Source organism: Cryptotermes secundus, unplaced genomic scaffold, assembly GCF_002891405.2.
Source record: "Cryptotermes secundus unplaced genomic scaffold, Csec_1.0 scaffold407, whole genome shotgun sequence".
Classification (NCBI taxonomy): Eukaryota; Metazoa; Arthropoda; class Insecta; order Blattodea; family Kalotermitidae; genus Cryptotermes; species Cryptotermes secundus.
The window spans coordinates 2,490,976-2,508,256 of record NW_019741981.1 but is presented as its reverse complement, the minus strand read 5'-3'; the positions used below and the strand labels follow the sequence as shown (position 1 = coordinate 2,508,256).

At 37.8% G+C, this 17,281-nt stretch overlaps 2 protein-coding genes across 3 annotated transcripts; both read right to left on the bottom strand.

Moving 5' to 3' along the window:
• Nucleotides 1-879: 879 nt before the first annotated feature.
• LOC111872915 (RNA-binding protein 5) lies at nucleotides 880-4,320 on the bottom strand. The gene has a single exon (XM_023867196.2). It carries the CDS (start codon nucleotides 4,295-4,297, stop codon nucleotides 1,157-1,159), a length of 3,141 nt encoding a protein of 1,046 aa, XP_023722964.1. The 5' UTR covers nucleotides 4,298-4,320; the 3' UTR covers nucleotides 880-1,156.
• Nucleotides 4,321-4,444: 124 nt separating this feature from the next.
• On the bottom strand, nucleotides 4,445-17,269 carry LOC111872918 (U8 snoRNA-decapping enzyme-like). Of its 2 annotated transcripts, none has more exons than XM_023867200.1 (4): nucleotides 17,190-17,269; nucleotides 14,277-14,543; nucleotides 6,815-7,059; nucleotides 4,445-4,533 (listed from the first exon to the last, which is right to left on the bottom strand). In XM_023867200.1, the coding sequence occupies exons 1-3, from the start codon at nucleotides 17,259-17,261 to the stop codon at nucleotides 6,841-6,843; spliced, it is 558 nt and encodes a 185-aa protein (XP_023722968.1). In that variant the 5' UTR covers nucleotides 17,262-17,269; the 3' UTR covers nucleotides 4,445-4,533; nucleotides 6,815-6,840. The 2 variants fall into 2 exon arrangements, with proteins under 2 accessions (XP_023722968.1, XP_023722967.1); XM_023867199.1 differs by having other exon boundaries at nucleotides 16,957-17,261.
• Between the last annotated feature and the right edge of the window lie 12 nt (nucleotides 17,270-17,281).

Genomic DNA, 17,281 nt, shown 5'->3' with positions numbered 1-17,281 from the left:
AATCACTGGACCAAAGAGACTAGCTCTTTCTAAGGGGCCCAACTTCCCTATCCACCTGAAGACGGAGACAGATCCAGTCTCCGAAATGTCGTGGGTTTTTTGTCTTTTACATACCAGACGATGGGTGAAGTCCAAAATAAGCCGAAAGAAGTACAGTATTCACCATCGTCAGAATCCTTTCAAGTCTATCAAAGGCAAGGTAGTAACTTATATTGACCTAACATACAAGATCTATAATTCTACACCTAAAACTTCTGATAAAGAAAGCAAAACAAGAAGTTCCAGGTAGAACTCAATAAAGCCTACTTTCCTACTGCTGGCTTCCAGTCCTACATATCTTGTGCTGCTAAAATGCATTTTGATAATGTAAATTCATAAGCTAATGCTAAAATTGAACTCAGCACATGCACTAACACAATGAACTTGCATGCAGTTTACCTAAGCTCAAATTCTGGTACACTTAAAATTTGTGTTGCTTGCAATTATACATGTATTACAGGATGCCATCAGGGATCTACACATCCTGGGTGCCAGGTCACCCAGGCAACTAAACCGTTCATTGTGGCGGCCAATATTTTCCGCCTTGGATTCCTAAATTTTCTTTCTTTACATCGTTCGAAATTTATCGCTCGTAGTTCCGTCATGTAGATGGTGATTTCAGCCATTGGCAATAAAACCTTAAGACTAACATTACAACACCAATTCAGTAACACAACGAGGTGCATAAATTGTTATCAATATTAATATTAATACAATTACTAATATGGATCCATAGTTAGGACACAATCCAACAATGAGAGACATATCACGGAAACTTTCTGATGATGATCCAACTGGATTGAAACATGTAGCAAATACAGAATAAAAAACAAATGTTAATACAGTAATATTAGTATATATATATTTGGATATTGTGTTGATGGCCATATAATAATACCAAATTATTTACAACTAACTAAGGGTCTAATTTATTTGCATAAGAATCTGTTGAGTTACTGTGTTATAACTGATTAATTGTGAAATTAAAAACCCACATACTCCTACATTCAGGTTTTCATACATCCAACTGTCCTAATGAAATGTGCATAATTACCAATCCTACACTTTATGGAAAAAGTTTTTTTTTCAGTTTATTGTGATGTTCCACTCGCCAATCTCAGCTGCCTTCTTCCTGTTCAGTGAGCTCCTGATAGCGAGCAAACATCATCTTCTTTACACAGTCCTTGTAAGTTTCTCCTGGAAGTGCCCCGTAAGTTCCTCCTTTAACACCAAGGCCTGCTGTGCTTACACGATGTTCTGCCTGAATGATTGAAGTTCGTCCCTGATTAGATTTGCCTAAACCCATCCCTTCTTGCCAACCCATTTTTTGTAACAACTTATTACCAACATTATCTGACCCAATACCAGACCTTGTTGGCTCTTCATATGATATGGAAGCAACTTCTTCTCTTGTCTTGAGATATTTTTCTTTTAAATGGTTTGGATGAGGCTGATTTGGTTCCCCAAACTTCTGGCGTCGTTCCTTAGCTCGGTCCCGGTACTTCTTATTCCTCTGTTGAGGATCATGAGGATCCAATCCTCGAACACGATACCACCCTTCCAAGTTTTGTTTGTGCAAATCTGAAAACTGCTGATGCCTCACTAAAGATTCCTTGGTAGGAAACTGGCGCTTACACAACAAGCACGCAAGCTTCACCCAGTTAGTGTGTTGTCTATCTTCTTGAACTACATCTTCTATCTCTTCATCACTCTCACTACCACCACCATATGCTGCAACCAAAGCACATGCACTACCGTTATTACTGGCACCCCAAATGCCACTACTACCACCCTGCTGTGATGAGGACTCCAGCTGCCTCTCTTCCAGCTCACTGGAGGGCACCACTTGGATGTCAACAGGTTGCCGTTCCTTCCTCTCCAGGACTGCATATCCAGCATCAGCTGCACCTACTGATTTAGAAGATGGCAGTATAACAGCATCGACGGCCAAATTTTGACGAGCATTATCCTTCTTCTGATTCAAAGTTTTAGCCCACCGTTCCATGTCCTTCGCTATTTTCTTAGCTACTTTGACCTTATCTTGTCTATCTTTCTCTTTAACTTTCTTTCCTTCCTCTTTACTGGCACTTGAATCTTCTGACGACACTGTAGCTGGAAGATATAATTGTTTTTCTGTATCCCAGTACAGGAATTGTTGTGTCTGAGAGTTATAAAAGTACTGCGTACTTGCATCATAATACAGCCCTGTATGTGAGTCATAGTAATAACCAGAAGTTTTGTCATACTGATATGAGCTAACATCTGGCGCACTACACTTCTGATTACTGATACTTGACTGTGCAACTGAACCAGGTGCAACGTCCTGGTCTGTACTCTTTGGTTGCACTGATGAATTCTGGGTCTTCATCTGTGCTATTTTCACCACTTCATATGCTAATTTATCACCTGCTCTGAGCAGCTGGGGGTCTTCAATTTGTTTCTTGATTTCCTTGGCAGCTTGTACCTGCTGAATGGCAGACTGAGCTACAGCTGCTGCAGCATTGACACAATCTGCCTGCGACTGTGTCGGTAATGTGACAGACCTGCCTTGTGATATCCGAGTGTGGTAGTACTGTCGATAGTATTGTTGATATGCAGTATATTCAGCAGGTGATGTTGCATACAGTGAAGCACAGTAGTCGGCCAGGCGAGGAACATCCTCCAAGTTGTACTCCGTCAGATCTCCACTTGTCGATTTGCGAAGGTGACTATACTGGGCCACTGCATCCATGTCCATTCCAGCTGCAGCTGCTGCTGTTGCAATGCTACTCACTGAACTACCAATACCAGGGAGGTCATGTTGTGCTTTACAATATGAAACAAGGACTTTTCTGCCATCCACTAATGGTGGTGTCGCTATTAATGCGTTATGCATATAAATGGAATCCATAACATTGTTCATTTCCAGATAACAGACTCCTCTTGAAGTGTTGGTGAGGGCATCTTGACCGATACGGATACTGCGAATGGGAACAGACGAGATTGATTTAATGGCTTGCAATACTGAATCTTCAGTGGACAGAACATCCAATCCTCGTAATAAAACTGTGGGGGTTGGGTGAAAACTGACTTCTGCGCTACCCTCCCCACCTTCTGATTCCTGTCGGGAAGTATAACATTTAAAGCAAGCATCCCTTCTTTTAAAGTTGTGTGCACCACATCTGATACAATGCCAATCTTGGTTTGACTTCAGAGATGTTCTATCCATCTGTGAATCCTTTGGAATACTGAAATGCATCACAGCTCGATAATGATCCTGCAGCATCAACACACCATGCTTCATTTCCATCCACTGAGAAGATTCCTGAAGTGTATTAAATTCCACAAATGCAAAGCCTCGAGATGTACCTGTATCTTTCTTTCTTATAAGTCGTATGTCTTTTGGCATTAGTCCACATCTCAGTATATCTTGTCGAATATCGTTTTCTGTAATATGCTGTGCTAAGCCTCTAATCATAATGGTGTTATTAGGTACTTGGTCTCTGTAATTGTCGCCATCTCGGCTTCCTCCTATGGGAGTACGACTAGCGTGTTCTAGGCAGTTCATGTTTTCTGTACCATCATCCTCACATCCACTCCAATTGCTTTCTCTTTTATTCCTATCTTTACCACCCTGGCCATGCTTTGAATCTCTGCCTTCCTGCAATTCTTTTGAACACTTTGAGCTCCTTCCACTACTTCTTGATTCCACTGAAGACTCTGAATAGCCCCTCTCTCTAACACCACCACTTGATCTTGAACGAGGTTCTTTGTCCTCTCGTAGACTCTCTCTTGAATTCTTCATATCTTTTGGGTCTCCTGACTGATGCTTTGACTTGTTCAAATCTGTACCATCATGGGAAGCTTTCGGATAACTGCCCTGTGACACATGACCCTTCCTATCTGAGGAGTCATCTCTGTATGACCGCTTGTCAACACCTGAATATCTCTTATAATCATTTCTTTGATATTTCCCTTTAGGATTGTCATAACTATACCTTTCTCTGGAAAAGTCTTCATCCTTGTAAGAACTATCCTCAGGAAAACTGTCATCATCCTTATACCGATGATCTCGATAGCGATTTGACTTTGAATCCCTATCTCTATTTAACCTTCTAACCCAGTCTCTATCAACTTGGTGCTCATTATACGAATCTGCCATGAGGCAACTGTCATTATGTAAATCCTCAACACCAGAATTCATGTACTGTCTACTTCTCCCATCTGGGGGCATTTGTTTAGATCTTGCTGGGTACATTGTTGAACCATGATCAATCATACACTTCAGTTCAACCTTTCAAACTGAAATATATTTCACTGCTAAACTACACGTTTATTTTCTTCAGTCTAACAACCAATCACTTAATCAGCGCTCAAAGTCTTCCATTTACTAGTCATAAACACTTCACAGTTCCTTAGAAGTACAATCAGACAGGCAGTTAAGCTTTCTTTCACTTCTGTGCAGTCTTCCAAGGTGTCTCCATGCTTCAGAATTTTTGAATTAACTCTTTACACCTGAAATAAATAACAAAATATAAGAACAGCTGGAAATTGGAGAACAAAGAGAAAGATTACAAATCAACCACAAATGTCTCAAAGTATATTTGCTTAAGATTTAGAGGGCAACTGCAAAGAAATTAAAAAAAAAAAATCCAAAGATGAAAAGTAAATACAGACCAATAAAAGATATAATTACTGATATGAGTAAACTCTTCATATGGCAAAAAATTAAATATCTAAAAACAAGGCATCTTTATAGTGTGGAGCTACTGGATTCTACACATTTGACCAAATAAACTGCATGAGAAATATATGTCTGCTGGATACTGAAATTACCAATGCAAAATGAATAACAATAAATGAACATGAGATAAGGAAATGATAGTACACATGATAAAGGCAGTACGACCAATAAGGATGCTATGGATGTATCAGCACAGAACTGGGAGGAAGATCTGATAGCCAAACAAGACATCAAATGAGTGGAAGAAGGGAGTGCCAATTTCTAATTTAAGGAAGGAGATAAGATACTATGTTATAATTATAGAGGAATAACGCTTCTCAGTCAAAGTTACAAAATCTATTAATTTTAAAAAAAAAAAAAAACACTTAGTGAGGAGCAACATGCAATTCACCTGAAAAGATTCACAATACATCTAATCCTCACAATGAGACAGCTAACAAGGAAATGCTGAGAATTTTGCATAGATAGGGTATCTGTATTTATATTTATATAATAAGGAGTTTGTGGTAGGTATTTTTTGTGATTTGACAAAGGCCTTTGATTGTGTCAGTCATGATCTGCTGATTCAAAAGTTGAAGATGTATAGAGTCAAAGAGCCTATTTTGAAATGGTTGGAGACTTATTTAAAAAACGGAATGCAAAGAGTTGCGCTGCATACTTGTATTTCGACTACTACAATCTCTGAATGGAAATCTGTAAGGTTTGGTGTTCCACAGGGATCTGTCCTGGGACCAATGTTGTTTAATGTTCATATTAATGATTTCCCAGGTACTCTTTAAGGATATAGCACGTACTATTTTGTACGCGGATGACACAACAATCTTAATTACCTCAAATGACACGAACTCTTCGAACATTAAATTAAATAGAGTTATGACTAGGGTTTCAAGCTGATTTCAAAATAACAATCTGGTACTTAACTTGAGTAAAACTCACCTGATTAAATTTGTGACTCATAAGTCTCCAGAGTATACATTATCGGTAACATATAATAATTTTACACTTAAAAGATGTTGATAATGTTAATTTTTTAGGTATGTATTTAGATTGTCAACTTAATTGGAAAAAACAATCTGAAAAATTATTAAAGAAACTGAATACATCGTGTTTAATGCTCAGGAAGTTACAATCCCTTGTCAGTGAGCAAGCTCTTCGAATGGTCTGTTTTTCTTATTATCAGTCTTAGCTTGAGTCCTGGAAACGCGTGTAGAGAAAGTTTTAAGAGGTTGGGTATTTTGATTGTTCCTAGCCTATATATCTATTCTATATTGATGTTTATTGTTAGAAATCACATTTTTTTTCAAACCAACAATAATATTCATCATATAAACACTAGACAGTTTGGAAAGCTACATGTGTCATCAGTGAGATTATCTTCAATCCAGAGAGGCGTGTTATATTCATCCATTATGGTTTATAATAATCTTCCTCAAAATATACAAAGGATGAGTGATAATGTGAAGATTTTTAAACACACACTGAAAAGTTTCCTCACAACAAATGCTTTTTATTCAATAGATGAATATATTTCTGCTAAGTATGTATAGCATTTAATAACTACACGTATATTCCTTGTAATTTTGTTCATGAATGACAATGTAAATTACGGTTATTTGGTGCTTCTGGTTGTGTGTGGTTGTTTGCTGTTGACACGATTGTACTTCTGCAATCAAGTCTTATTTTGATGAGTTCAATATCCGGTCCAATTCAGACAATGGATAAGTGATTTTATGAATTATGTATGTAATACCTTGAAAAGCATACAACAGTCAGAAGAAAGAAACTATTTGGTCAAGCTTAAGGGGGCTGTTTTCTGGGATGTATTTCCATATAGTGTGGTAGATAGGTACCAGTGTTTCAGAGTAACTTGCTGCTTCCATCTTCAGGGAAAGAGTATGCCACAGGGGGAAAATAGTCAGTGATACAGGGAAGGAAAGACAAAGACTGAGGATAAGAGCAATCAAATGGAAGAAATTTAAAATGAAGGGTTAAGTTACACTTCCCACATTTCTTATTTACATTATTAAAAATGTATAATTGGTATTTCCTTACTGCTTCACTGATGTAGCTGGTACTCTCTACATATGTGTCTCTTCTTCGTTCTCTTCTATTGACATTTGTACAGGCCTTGCCCCTACTACTTTATCAATTTCTTCACTAGTCATGATAGATAAATGTTGCAGTGTGTAAAGCAACTGCTCACGAGCGTTTCCCACATATGAATGTGACAGGAATGCAGGAAAACCTCTGTAGCCATCTCCCATCGTGTACAGAGGTAGTCGAAATGTACCCAATGTCTGTAATAAACAACTTCAGTTACCTAAGATGACACTGGTTGAATTACTATTTACTAGACCTTCAATGAAATTTGGTATTTAATAAGTATAAATTCTATTATGCTGAATGATTCCCAAAGGACTGCCCATACCACCTTTCCACAAATAAAGGAAGATCTCTTTCTGTGAATACAAGCAACACAATATCAACTAGAGATATTAAGGCAAATGAGGATAAAAAGATATTAAAAGAGGTAGAGGGTAAAGAGCAGTATCATGTTGGAATTTCAAATAGGTTCACAGCTTTGGAGAACTTAGATGCTGAGGTTGATATTAACAGATCTTGAGAAACCATTAAAGAGAATATCGAAATTTCAGCCAAAGAGATTAATTTTGCCTATGGTTCTGTACGGATGTAAAACTTTGTCCGTGACATTAATTGAGGAATACAGACTGAGGGTGTTTGAGAACAGGGAGCTGAGGAGAATATTTGAACAAAATTGGGATGAAGTGATAGGAGGTTGGAGAAAACTGCATACAGAGGAGCTTCATAACTTGTACTCTTCTCCAAGTATAATTAGAATTATGAAGTCAAGGAGGATGAGATGTACAGGCATGTCGAATGAATGAGGGAGAAGAAGAATGCACATAGGATATTGCTGAGAAAGCAATAAGGAAAGAGACCACAAGGAAGACCGAGACGTAGGTGGGTGGATAATATTAAAATGAATCTTAGAGAGACAGGATGGGGTGCTATGGACTGAATTGATACGGCGCAGGATAGGGACCAGTGGAGTGCTCTTGTAACCATAGTAATGAACCTATGGGTTCCATAAAATGCTGGCAAGTTCCTGGGTAGATGCACAACTGAAAGCTTCTCAAGAAAGTTTCAGCTTCATGAAGTTAGGGGATAACAGGAAAGTGAAAGTGTACACACATTTTCCAAATACATTTTATGCTAGTTTGTGTATTACCCGGCCACAAATTTACTGCAGAAACAGGCATACTGTTGCAAAACCCATACCATAACATGCAGTAAAAAATTATTTTCTTTTGTACTTTGTTAAAAATCCACTACATAAGGAAAGTTTCAATTTTTTTAACTTAAAGACATATATTTTTTATGTGATGTATCAGGTTAATCAGGGAGCCAGAATATTGTAGTTGGTATAGCGACTGCCTATGAACTGGCTGACAAAGGGGTTGGAGTTTAAGTCTGGTAGGGCCAAGAATTCTTTCCTCTCAACGTCATCCAGTCTGGCTCTGGGACCCATCCAGTGTCCTATTCAATGGGTACTGGGTGCTCTTCCCCCAGAGGGGTAAAGTGGCCCTGGAGTAAAGCTGACCGCTGACCACTCACCTCCAACTTGTGCCGAGGTCAAGAAAATGTGGATCTATATATCCTCTTATCCTCTCTTGCTTAGTTAGACACAGGGACAACCTTTACTTCCTTTATCAGCTTAATCTATAGGGTTATTCAGAATGTCACACCATTTCAGATAGTTATTTCACAAAAACCATAATTCATAGAACCACCAAAAAAAAAAGAAACATGGATGGGGTACGATTGAAGTTTGTGTCTACAGGTTTTCCATGTGTATCATACAAAAATCAAATTTGTACAAAACTTTCTCCAAACTTTCAGACATCATAGAAATAAAACCACTCTGGGTGTGTCTTTTTAATTCAAGTGTCTGTGGAGAGAAAGGGCTGTAAATTGAAACCCCACATGTAATAATCTAAAGGTCTCAGGCTTGAGGGTTTGGGTTGCCAAAGTACTAGTCCATACTATCCAACCCACCTACACAGATACGGCTTCATCAGGGTAATCACAAAAGTTTAAATGCCAATGTGATGGTGGTCCAAGCTACTAAAAGCAGAAATCATGTTGAGAGTAATCATCTGACAATCACAGCATCTATTAATTTTGCAGTATGTTTCAACATGAACTTCCAGTGGTCATCCTAAAGGGCCTTACACATGCTCAGGCGGCCTGTCCGTTTGGCCTGAACATTCGAAGCCTGTGCAGGTAAACTGAAACATCTATATGTATAGGCTAAAAGATACAATTTTCTCAGTTTAGATTTAGTTGCCGTTCAGATTATGTCTGGGAAAATGAATTTCGATGAATTATTATTGGGGTCAGCAAGGAAAATAACTCTTTAAAACGTAATAAGAGACAGAAGTGGTGTAAAAATGGGCTATTAGAAAGATGAAAGTTTTCTCAAATTAATCTACCTACTGAATTAAAATTTTAGAAACAAGATTGACTTAATTATTTTTGTATGCCTGAGGAAATGTATTTCATGCTGCTACAAACAATCAAACCTTTTATTGGTGTTAAAAAAAAAAAGATACAAATCGCAGTACCATAAATGGAGCTTATATACTTCATTTTCTGTTCCTGAGTGTAGAGAAGCTTTAAAATTTTCTCTTCTTTTCTAAATGAACTTAGTTAAGTTGATATTTTTACTGTGCTTTCCTTGTTAACTACAGGCTCCTTTTCCTTTTCTCTTAACTTCTCCGCTAATTTCTCATAAGCCAATATTTTTTATTCTTATCACTATACTCCTTCAATTTTACTTTCCATAAACATGGATTTTCATTGTACATTTTGATAAAATCTTCTAAAAACTAATCACTTTTCTTGATGCTCTCCATGTTGACACCAAATGGAACATGCTTGGACTGAAAGAATGAAGTGAATGAGCCTACACATGCTCAGTGTAGGGACGCTTGCGCAGGCCGATTTCTGTCAACAACAGAAGACAATCCGGTCAAGCAAGCAATCTAAGCAATCTCTTGTGGCCTGAATAGTTTAACTGTAGCATATACAGACATTACAGTTTACCTGCACAGGCTTGGATTGCTCAGGCCAACCAGACAGGCTGCTTGAGCGTGTGTAGGGCCCTATACAGCAACAACAAAAGGTTCATAAGCCTGCAGCTGTTTCATACTCCAAAATCAGGTGCTGTGTCAGTTCACACTTCCTACAAAAAACTGGCTTTTGTATGCCATTTGTTTGTATGTACATGGATATATGCCCTGCCAGGGCCAGAACAGACAGACAGATTTCATTTTTATTCCGTATCCTAGAGTTCATCCATCCTAGGTTGGTGCATGCTGAATCTTAACATTTCATCTCCAAAATCTAGTGTGCATCAGATGGGCCCCAAACCACAAAATGGCAATATTCTCAAAAACGTTTTGAATGATGATTGAATCTCATTGACCTGTGGAGACCATATCACTAAACAAAACTGCACAAGCGTTATCTTCAGGAAAATACTGTTACATGCACTAGAGGCTAAAATGTGATATGTAAATGTACTTGAAACCAGCTTTGCTGGTCAAACAGATTTCACTCCATCAAGCACAAAAGCACTGAAGGCCCTACAATAGCAACTGCAGTTCATGGCTCTACAGAAGCATAAAGTGGAAAGTAATCTGCAAATAAACATTATAATCTCATATTCATCAGAAACACATATCACACCTTTCAAAGACTGCATCACACAAACATGAACAAGAGACTTACACATTGGAAACATTCTGCCACTGAATACTAAAACATAATTCCATCCAGAAGAGTAATTCACTTCCCCTTAAATACCTTACTTGCTCACAAGCATTGCCAGGTTGGAAGAACACTCGTACTATTAAGAAGGCTCTATAAGAAACAAAGAACATTCCTGCTGGGTCAGTTCAGAGTACTGTGACAGACTGTCTAAACTTTGGGAGTCTTAGAGCCACAGAAATAAGAAATACTGCAGAATTATCCATTCTCTAGAAAAGTGAAATATAAACCATGCTAAAACAATGGACATACTGTTGAGAACAGTGTTGCCTATGCAGTCCACTGTGAAGTTACATAAAGAAGCACACTACACAAGTCACTGCTCTGGATATAGGCTGTGCCTGCTCCTGGTTACCTTGCTACCTTGGTGCAACAAGGGACTTAGACAAGTAAACCTGAAGATTTCAGAAAAAGATAATAGCAGACAGCACAAGAAAGAAAGCAAGGGAGTCAAGAACTGACTCTAAACCCCTAAAAGTACTTGTACAGACATTTTCAAATAAGATGGACTAGTGCTAAATACATCCATTTCCTAGTAGAGCCCACAGCACAGCCATTTTCACATGACAGTATCAAATACTGTTATCAGTGATGAGAACAACTGTTTACAAGGGTATTTTGACATGTTGTAGACTGTTTACATATAGTATAGATAACAATGAAACCTTGCAGAGTAAAATGTCATGTTTTGCAACATGCCAAAAGGGCTCCCAGGTGAAAGCAAATGGACTGCCCATATACTTTAATGGATGTGATCGATGTTTTAAAGCGAACAATAGAAGCTGTGTCTCAGTGGATGGGTGTTATAGCTCGTTGCTAGGCAGCAGTCAGTATGCCAATGAAATAGCTGGGTAGCTATCATGTGATTTGTTTTTTCTGTTGTCTGTGCCACACAACAGCAGAACTGTGTTTTCTGTGTTGCAAATGCTGCAGCTATATAACGTGAGTCTGCTTGCAGCTGAGGGGTTTTGGTTCAGTTCTGAGGTTCCAGGGTGATTGAACAAGAAATGGCAAGAAGACTTCACAGTGATTTGAAATGCTAGTTTGTGTTGAAATCCGCTGCCAGGAGACAACTGGTGAAGGCAGAGAATCCTAGTGCATGTACAATGGTGTGTAGAATAGTGATAGCGTTATAATTGAGTTTGAGTAAGAGAACTTGTAACAGAAGTGCCAATAAATCCAATCATCTGATTTAGAATCTGTTATATTTGTCATGAACCCCCCCCCCAAAGTGACAATGTTATTCAGCTGCTTAACAGGTAACAATACAATAAAATACAACAGCAACAGCATGTTAACTCCAACCGCTGAAAGGGAGATGGCAGACATAATTAAAACACTGGGTAACAAAAAATCAATGGGCATTGATGATATTCCAGAGTTCATTATTAAAAAATGTCATCCTCAACTAGTAAATGCTCTAACATACAGCATAAATCTGTCATTTTCATCTGGTTATTTCCCCGACCAACTAAAAATAGCAAAGTGAAACCCTTGTATAAGAAGGTTGTACTGCAGATGTTGGGAACTACAGGCCAGTGTCATTAATTTCGGCTTTTTCTAAAATAATCGAAAAAATTATGCACAATAGACTTTTATCATTCATAATTAAGTACAGCATAATCAACAACAAACAACATGGCTTCTGCAAACGAAATTAAATACATACAGCAATCACAGAATTTACAAAAAGGCTTTACAAACACTAGATGAAAAAGAAACAAGTATAGGGATATTTTTGGATTTATCAAAAGCGTTTGACCTAGTAGATCATGATATATTGCTAAGGAAGATGGAAAGAATGGGAATATGAGGGGTTATACTAAAGTGGTTCCAAACATACTTAAAAAACAGTGAACATGATGTAGAAATTACACACAGATGCAAAAAAACCAATCGAAACATTAATTACCTATATCGAAAGAGACCCATCAGCTATGGTGTCCCACAAGGTTCCGTTCTGGGACCAGTGTTGTTTCTGTTATACATAAACGACCTGATAAACAACCTGGAGGCCAGCCTAGAACATGGGAAACCTACGTTCTTTGCCGATGATACTAGCATTTTTATGGCAGGAAATAGAGCTAACGAAATTCAAAGGAATATGAATGAAACAATAAACAAACTCACAGAGTGGTCTGAGAGGAATCGATTAACTATTAATAAAGAGAAAACAATACCAATAGCCTTTCATCATCCTCAAAAACTACAACTTGAATGCCCTCCAATAAAGATTTATGACACTGTTATCAAATACATAGATTACTCAAAATTTCTGGGAGTCTGGCTTCATAAGCATCTAAGATGGACTATGCATATGCAAAAGCTAGCGAACAACTTATGTAAAGTATGTTTTGGCCTAAGGGTAGTTAGAAGAGTGACTGGACTAGAGACTGTCCGCACGTTATATTATGCTCATTTCCAATCTTTGCTGTCATATGGACTGATATTCTGGGGCAACTCGGTAAATGCAAAATTTCTCTTTAAATTACAGAAGAGAGCTATAAGAGCTATGACCCAGGTCCCAAAAACGACTAGTTGTAAACAAATTTTCAAATCATTACATACATTACCTCTACCATCTTTGTACATATATGAAACTCTTAATATATATAAAATCCAATTTGAATGATTTCACAACCAACTCAGGATTATATTCATACAACACAAGGAGAAACGACGACTTGCACATCATCCCATGTAATACAAGTCTATGCAAAGAACATCTCTAACAATGTAGGACTCCGACTGCTAAATCATCTGCCATGATATATTTAAGAAATACTGGTATTATATAAGATCAAAAACGCTTTGAAAACTTACCTACTTGATCATTGTCTTTATAAAGTGGATTAGTTTCTCTCGTGTGAGACAAACACTAATCAATTATAATCACATAATTCAAGAATAATCGGTTTTGGGAATCCCTACTGCGCAGTTTTCCTTTCTTTTTCCCAGCAACCAATATAGCACAGTCAGAGATGTACCTGAATGGGCTACTCTTTGAGAGATTGCAGATACCAAGAAGCTACACCAGGAAGGGAGAATAGATGTAATGAGATGTTGCAGTGTAGAGTCAACAGTGAAACGTTATACCAGTGCTATCACCAAATTCACCAAATATTATCTCAAAGGCCGTGCCATAGCTTAAGCGGTTAGTCACTGGCTTCCCACCGCTGCAGTCTAGTCAAGTGGGATTTGTGACGGACAAATTGGCGCTGGGGCAGGTTTTCCCTGAGTACTTCAGTTTCCCCTGCCAATCCTCATTCCATCAAATTCTCCATAAGCATTACACTGGTACAGGCACAATAGGACATATGGAAGCCGACATGCTGAGGGGACCTAATATGGATTCCACTTCACACTATACGAACTCTTTAACTATTGTGATCTACTGTAATCTATTGTAAACAATTGTAAGTATTGTAACTTTACTCTTATTGTAATCAGCCAATGTACAGTAACTGACTTGTCCTATATCATGTAACAATGATCTATAGAGACGAAATAAACAAATAACTTAGGTGCTGACAAATTAGACACATATCCTTAAACGGTTAAAACTGTGGAAAATCAACCTCAAAATGTTACAGAATGTGACGATGGAAAAATTCTGCTTCAGAACAAGGACTATAAAGCATAAATGAAACTGGATAATTACCTCAGTTCCAAAGTCATGTGCTTTGATTGCTTCTGCTTCAATAACCTTCAGTTCATCAATGGACACTTCAAGGGCATAAAAATGCAAAAACAGTTTCTTGCTTGGACACCAATGGGTTATGACATAGTGGTCTTCTTTAACTGGGTGTTTCAAGACATCCAGATTCATCTCCTCAAAAAGTTCTCTGTTCAGTCCAGAAAGAATGTCTTCTCCATCATTTATAATTCCACCAGGAAAACCCATATACCCATCAAACCGCAACTGCATCTAGAGTAAATAAATAAATAAATAAATACATTTCAAGGAATCTTATACATTTTTAAAACTTACATTCCCAGGAAACTGCTGTGTTTGTGAAACGTTCTATTCTGTGTACTGTGTGTTGTAACATATAAGTGTACATACTTTGCGTGTAAACAAATTATGTGATAGTGGTTTCCTATTTGTAGTGATGTTTGCCCTCTGAAGATGGTCCACAGAGACCGAAACATGTAAGGGTGCTAAGTTTTTACGTAGTAAAAAACTTACAGGTCACATTGGACGGAGTGATTTATAATTTGTACATTTTAAAAACCCATTAACTATCAATTAGTGAACAAACGATACTGTGATTGCTAAGTGTCTGCATACCCCTGAGGACCAAGACTGTTCAGTCAGTAAAATCAATGGCCAACTGGGATTCAATTTCCAGTGGATGAGAGATTCTTTTCTTTTTCTGCCACTATGTCCAGACTGGCTTTGGTGTGTAACAATCTCCCTATCCAATAGGCAATGAGGGTTCTTTCCCCTCAAGTTATGTAGCACGAGCATGCTGAGTTTACAAATCTGTGGAGCTTTATTCCTCCTCTACAATATCATGATATAGTGTTAAGACTGTGTGACATTACTCACTACAAAACACTAATGTTACAATGTACTGACTAGCACTTCTCCACATCTGAGAATCCTCGGTTCGCATCACCCCTGAAACCAGCCACCTCTGAGGATTCTCCCAGGCAAATGTTTGAATTCAACCTTAACACAGGTCGCAACTAGTTTCATAAATATTCTTTCCAATCCATTGTTCACAATCGTCTTGTCACTCCAAGTTAAATAACCTACCCCACTGATAAAGCATCATTACATAAACCAAGAAAAAACAACTGCCAAATATCAATAAAATGGTTTCTAATGCCATTTATTGATGCTGTATAAACTTCTGATGATATGTAGCACTGTGATATACTGTATGGATAAACAGAAAGTTTGGAAGATCGGAAAGGTATATTTCAAGCTGTTAGCCCAGAACTCCTCAGGAAAGGCAGGAGAAAACCATAAAAATATTCCCCATCAGGACACCTAATATCCCAAATGACATGTCTGAATATGAGACTGAACTGAATTGTGTGTAGGCAACATACGTATAATAAACAAACTAGTCTTACAGTGATTTAAAGTCAAATATCAATATTTATTAACAGAGAGCGCAAGTATACTATTAAACATATAATATAGGGGGAATAGATTACTGATACATTTCCAAATGAAAGTAAGCAGAAATAATTTTCATTTCATGCATCCTGTTGTGTTATAATATAAAACTTCTTTATTAAAACCGTCACAACACAACTACATCAAGGTCAGTGCCTAGTTTTGGCTTTGCTACATGTTTCGGCTATTAGAAGCCATCATCAGGCAAATACATGGTCAACATATGACATACAACTACTGAGCTGCAGTATTAATAAAATTTGATACAATACTATTAATTATATTAAAATACTTGGCATAAAAATGGAATAAATTAATTATATAAAACAAAAGTTATACTAGTATAAAACAAGAATAAAATTCGATTGATGCTTTATATCAAGCAGAAATACTTGGTATACTTAACAGGTGTGTTTGGCAGAACAAATTATAAATGACATGCTAATAATATCCATGTACTTCAAATTGCAAATAAGGGAAAATATTGAGAAATGGAGCACAAAACGGACATGCGCTCCTACAGTAGTAAAAGAAGATGGGGACTATGGTACAATGAAGTAGGATAGGCACATGCATGCTTGTACAGCAGCGCAAGAAGAATGCATATACGCACCCCCACCCCCCCAAATCCCCCCACCTTGTTTCAAAGTAAAGTAACAGACAAGTACATTAAAAAAATTAAACAAATCTGACTACAATGCAGCCTAAATTCAATCAAGACTTTCATTTGTGTTTTATTAACAATGGCCTTTTGCTAAAGCAACTGAAGCATCTATTTTCATTCAGAATGAGTTACTTTGATAAGATTACATCAACAAATTCACTGAACATGTATCTGTGTTCTAGCTGGTCCTAGAACTAATGTTGCAGAGAATGTTTATCTTTATCCAAGGAAGCTAAAATTATCCATTTATGCATTATTTTGATACATGGCATCTTAACAATTACACATGTATTAATAACAAAGGGACTTAATGAAGTGTATCACCCAGTGTAACATATGGTGTAGTTTATTTTACTGCCTCTACGTGTTTTTGTCCATATGGGAAATCGTCAATGGACCATCAATCATATACGCACTACTGGATTGACCGGATTGACTATGCTGTTATGCATGACCTGCGAGATATGCGTGGGTAGGCGATCACATACCGGTTGTCGGGGTCGTCGGGGAATTCTGAAAAAATGTCTGCGATAAGACTGTCCTTACCAAAATCAGAGCTCTCGCCTGGTATATCCCAAATATTTTTTCTTCCGTCCTGGAAAATATCAAACAGTGTCCAGCATGCGTACTTCCGCAATACTTCGGAAGACCCAAATCTGCCTTGGGTACTAATACGTATTTCGTGCAAGCTCTACCGAAATGTTCTGTTTCTGCCAAATGTCCCCACGATCCATCACCGGTTTCTGCCATGTCAGTCATACAATGTGATACCTTCTTACCGTGTAAGCGTCATTATCTGAACGATCTGAACATGTCACATCATTAACAGCCAACACAGGACGATCTTTCATTCGCCATGTTTCACAACAGG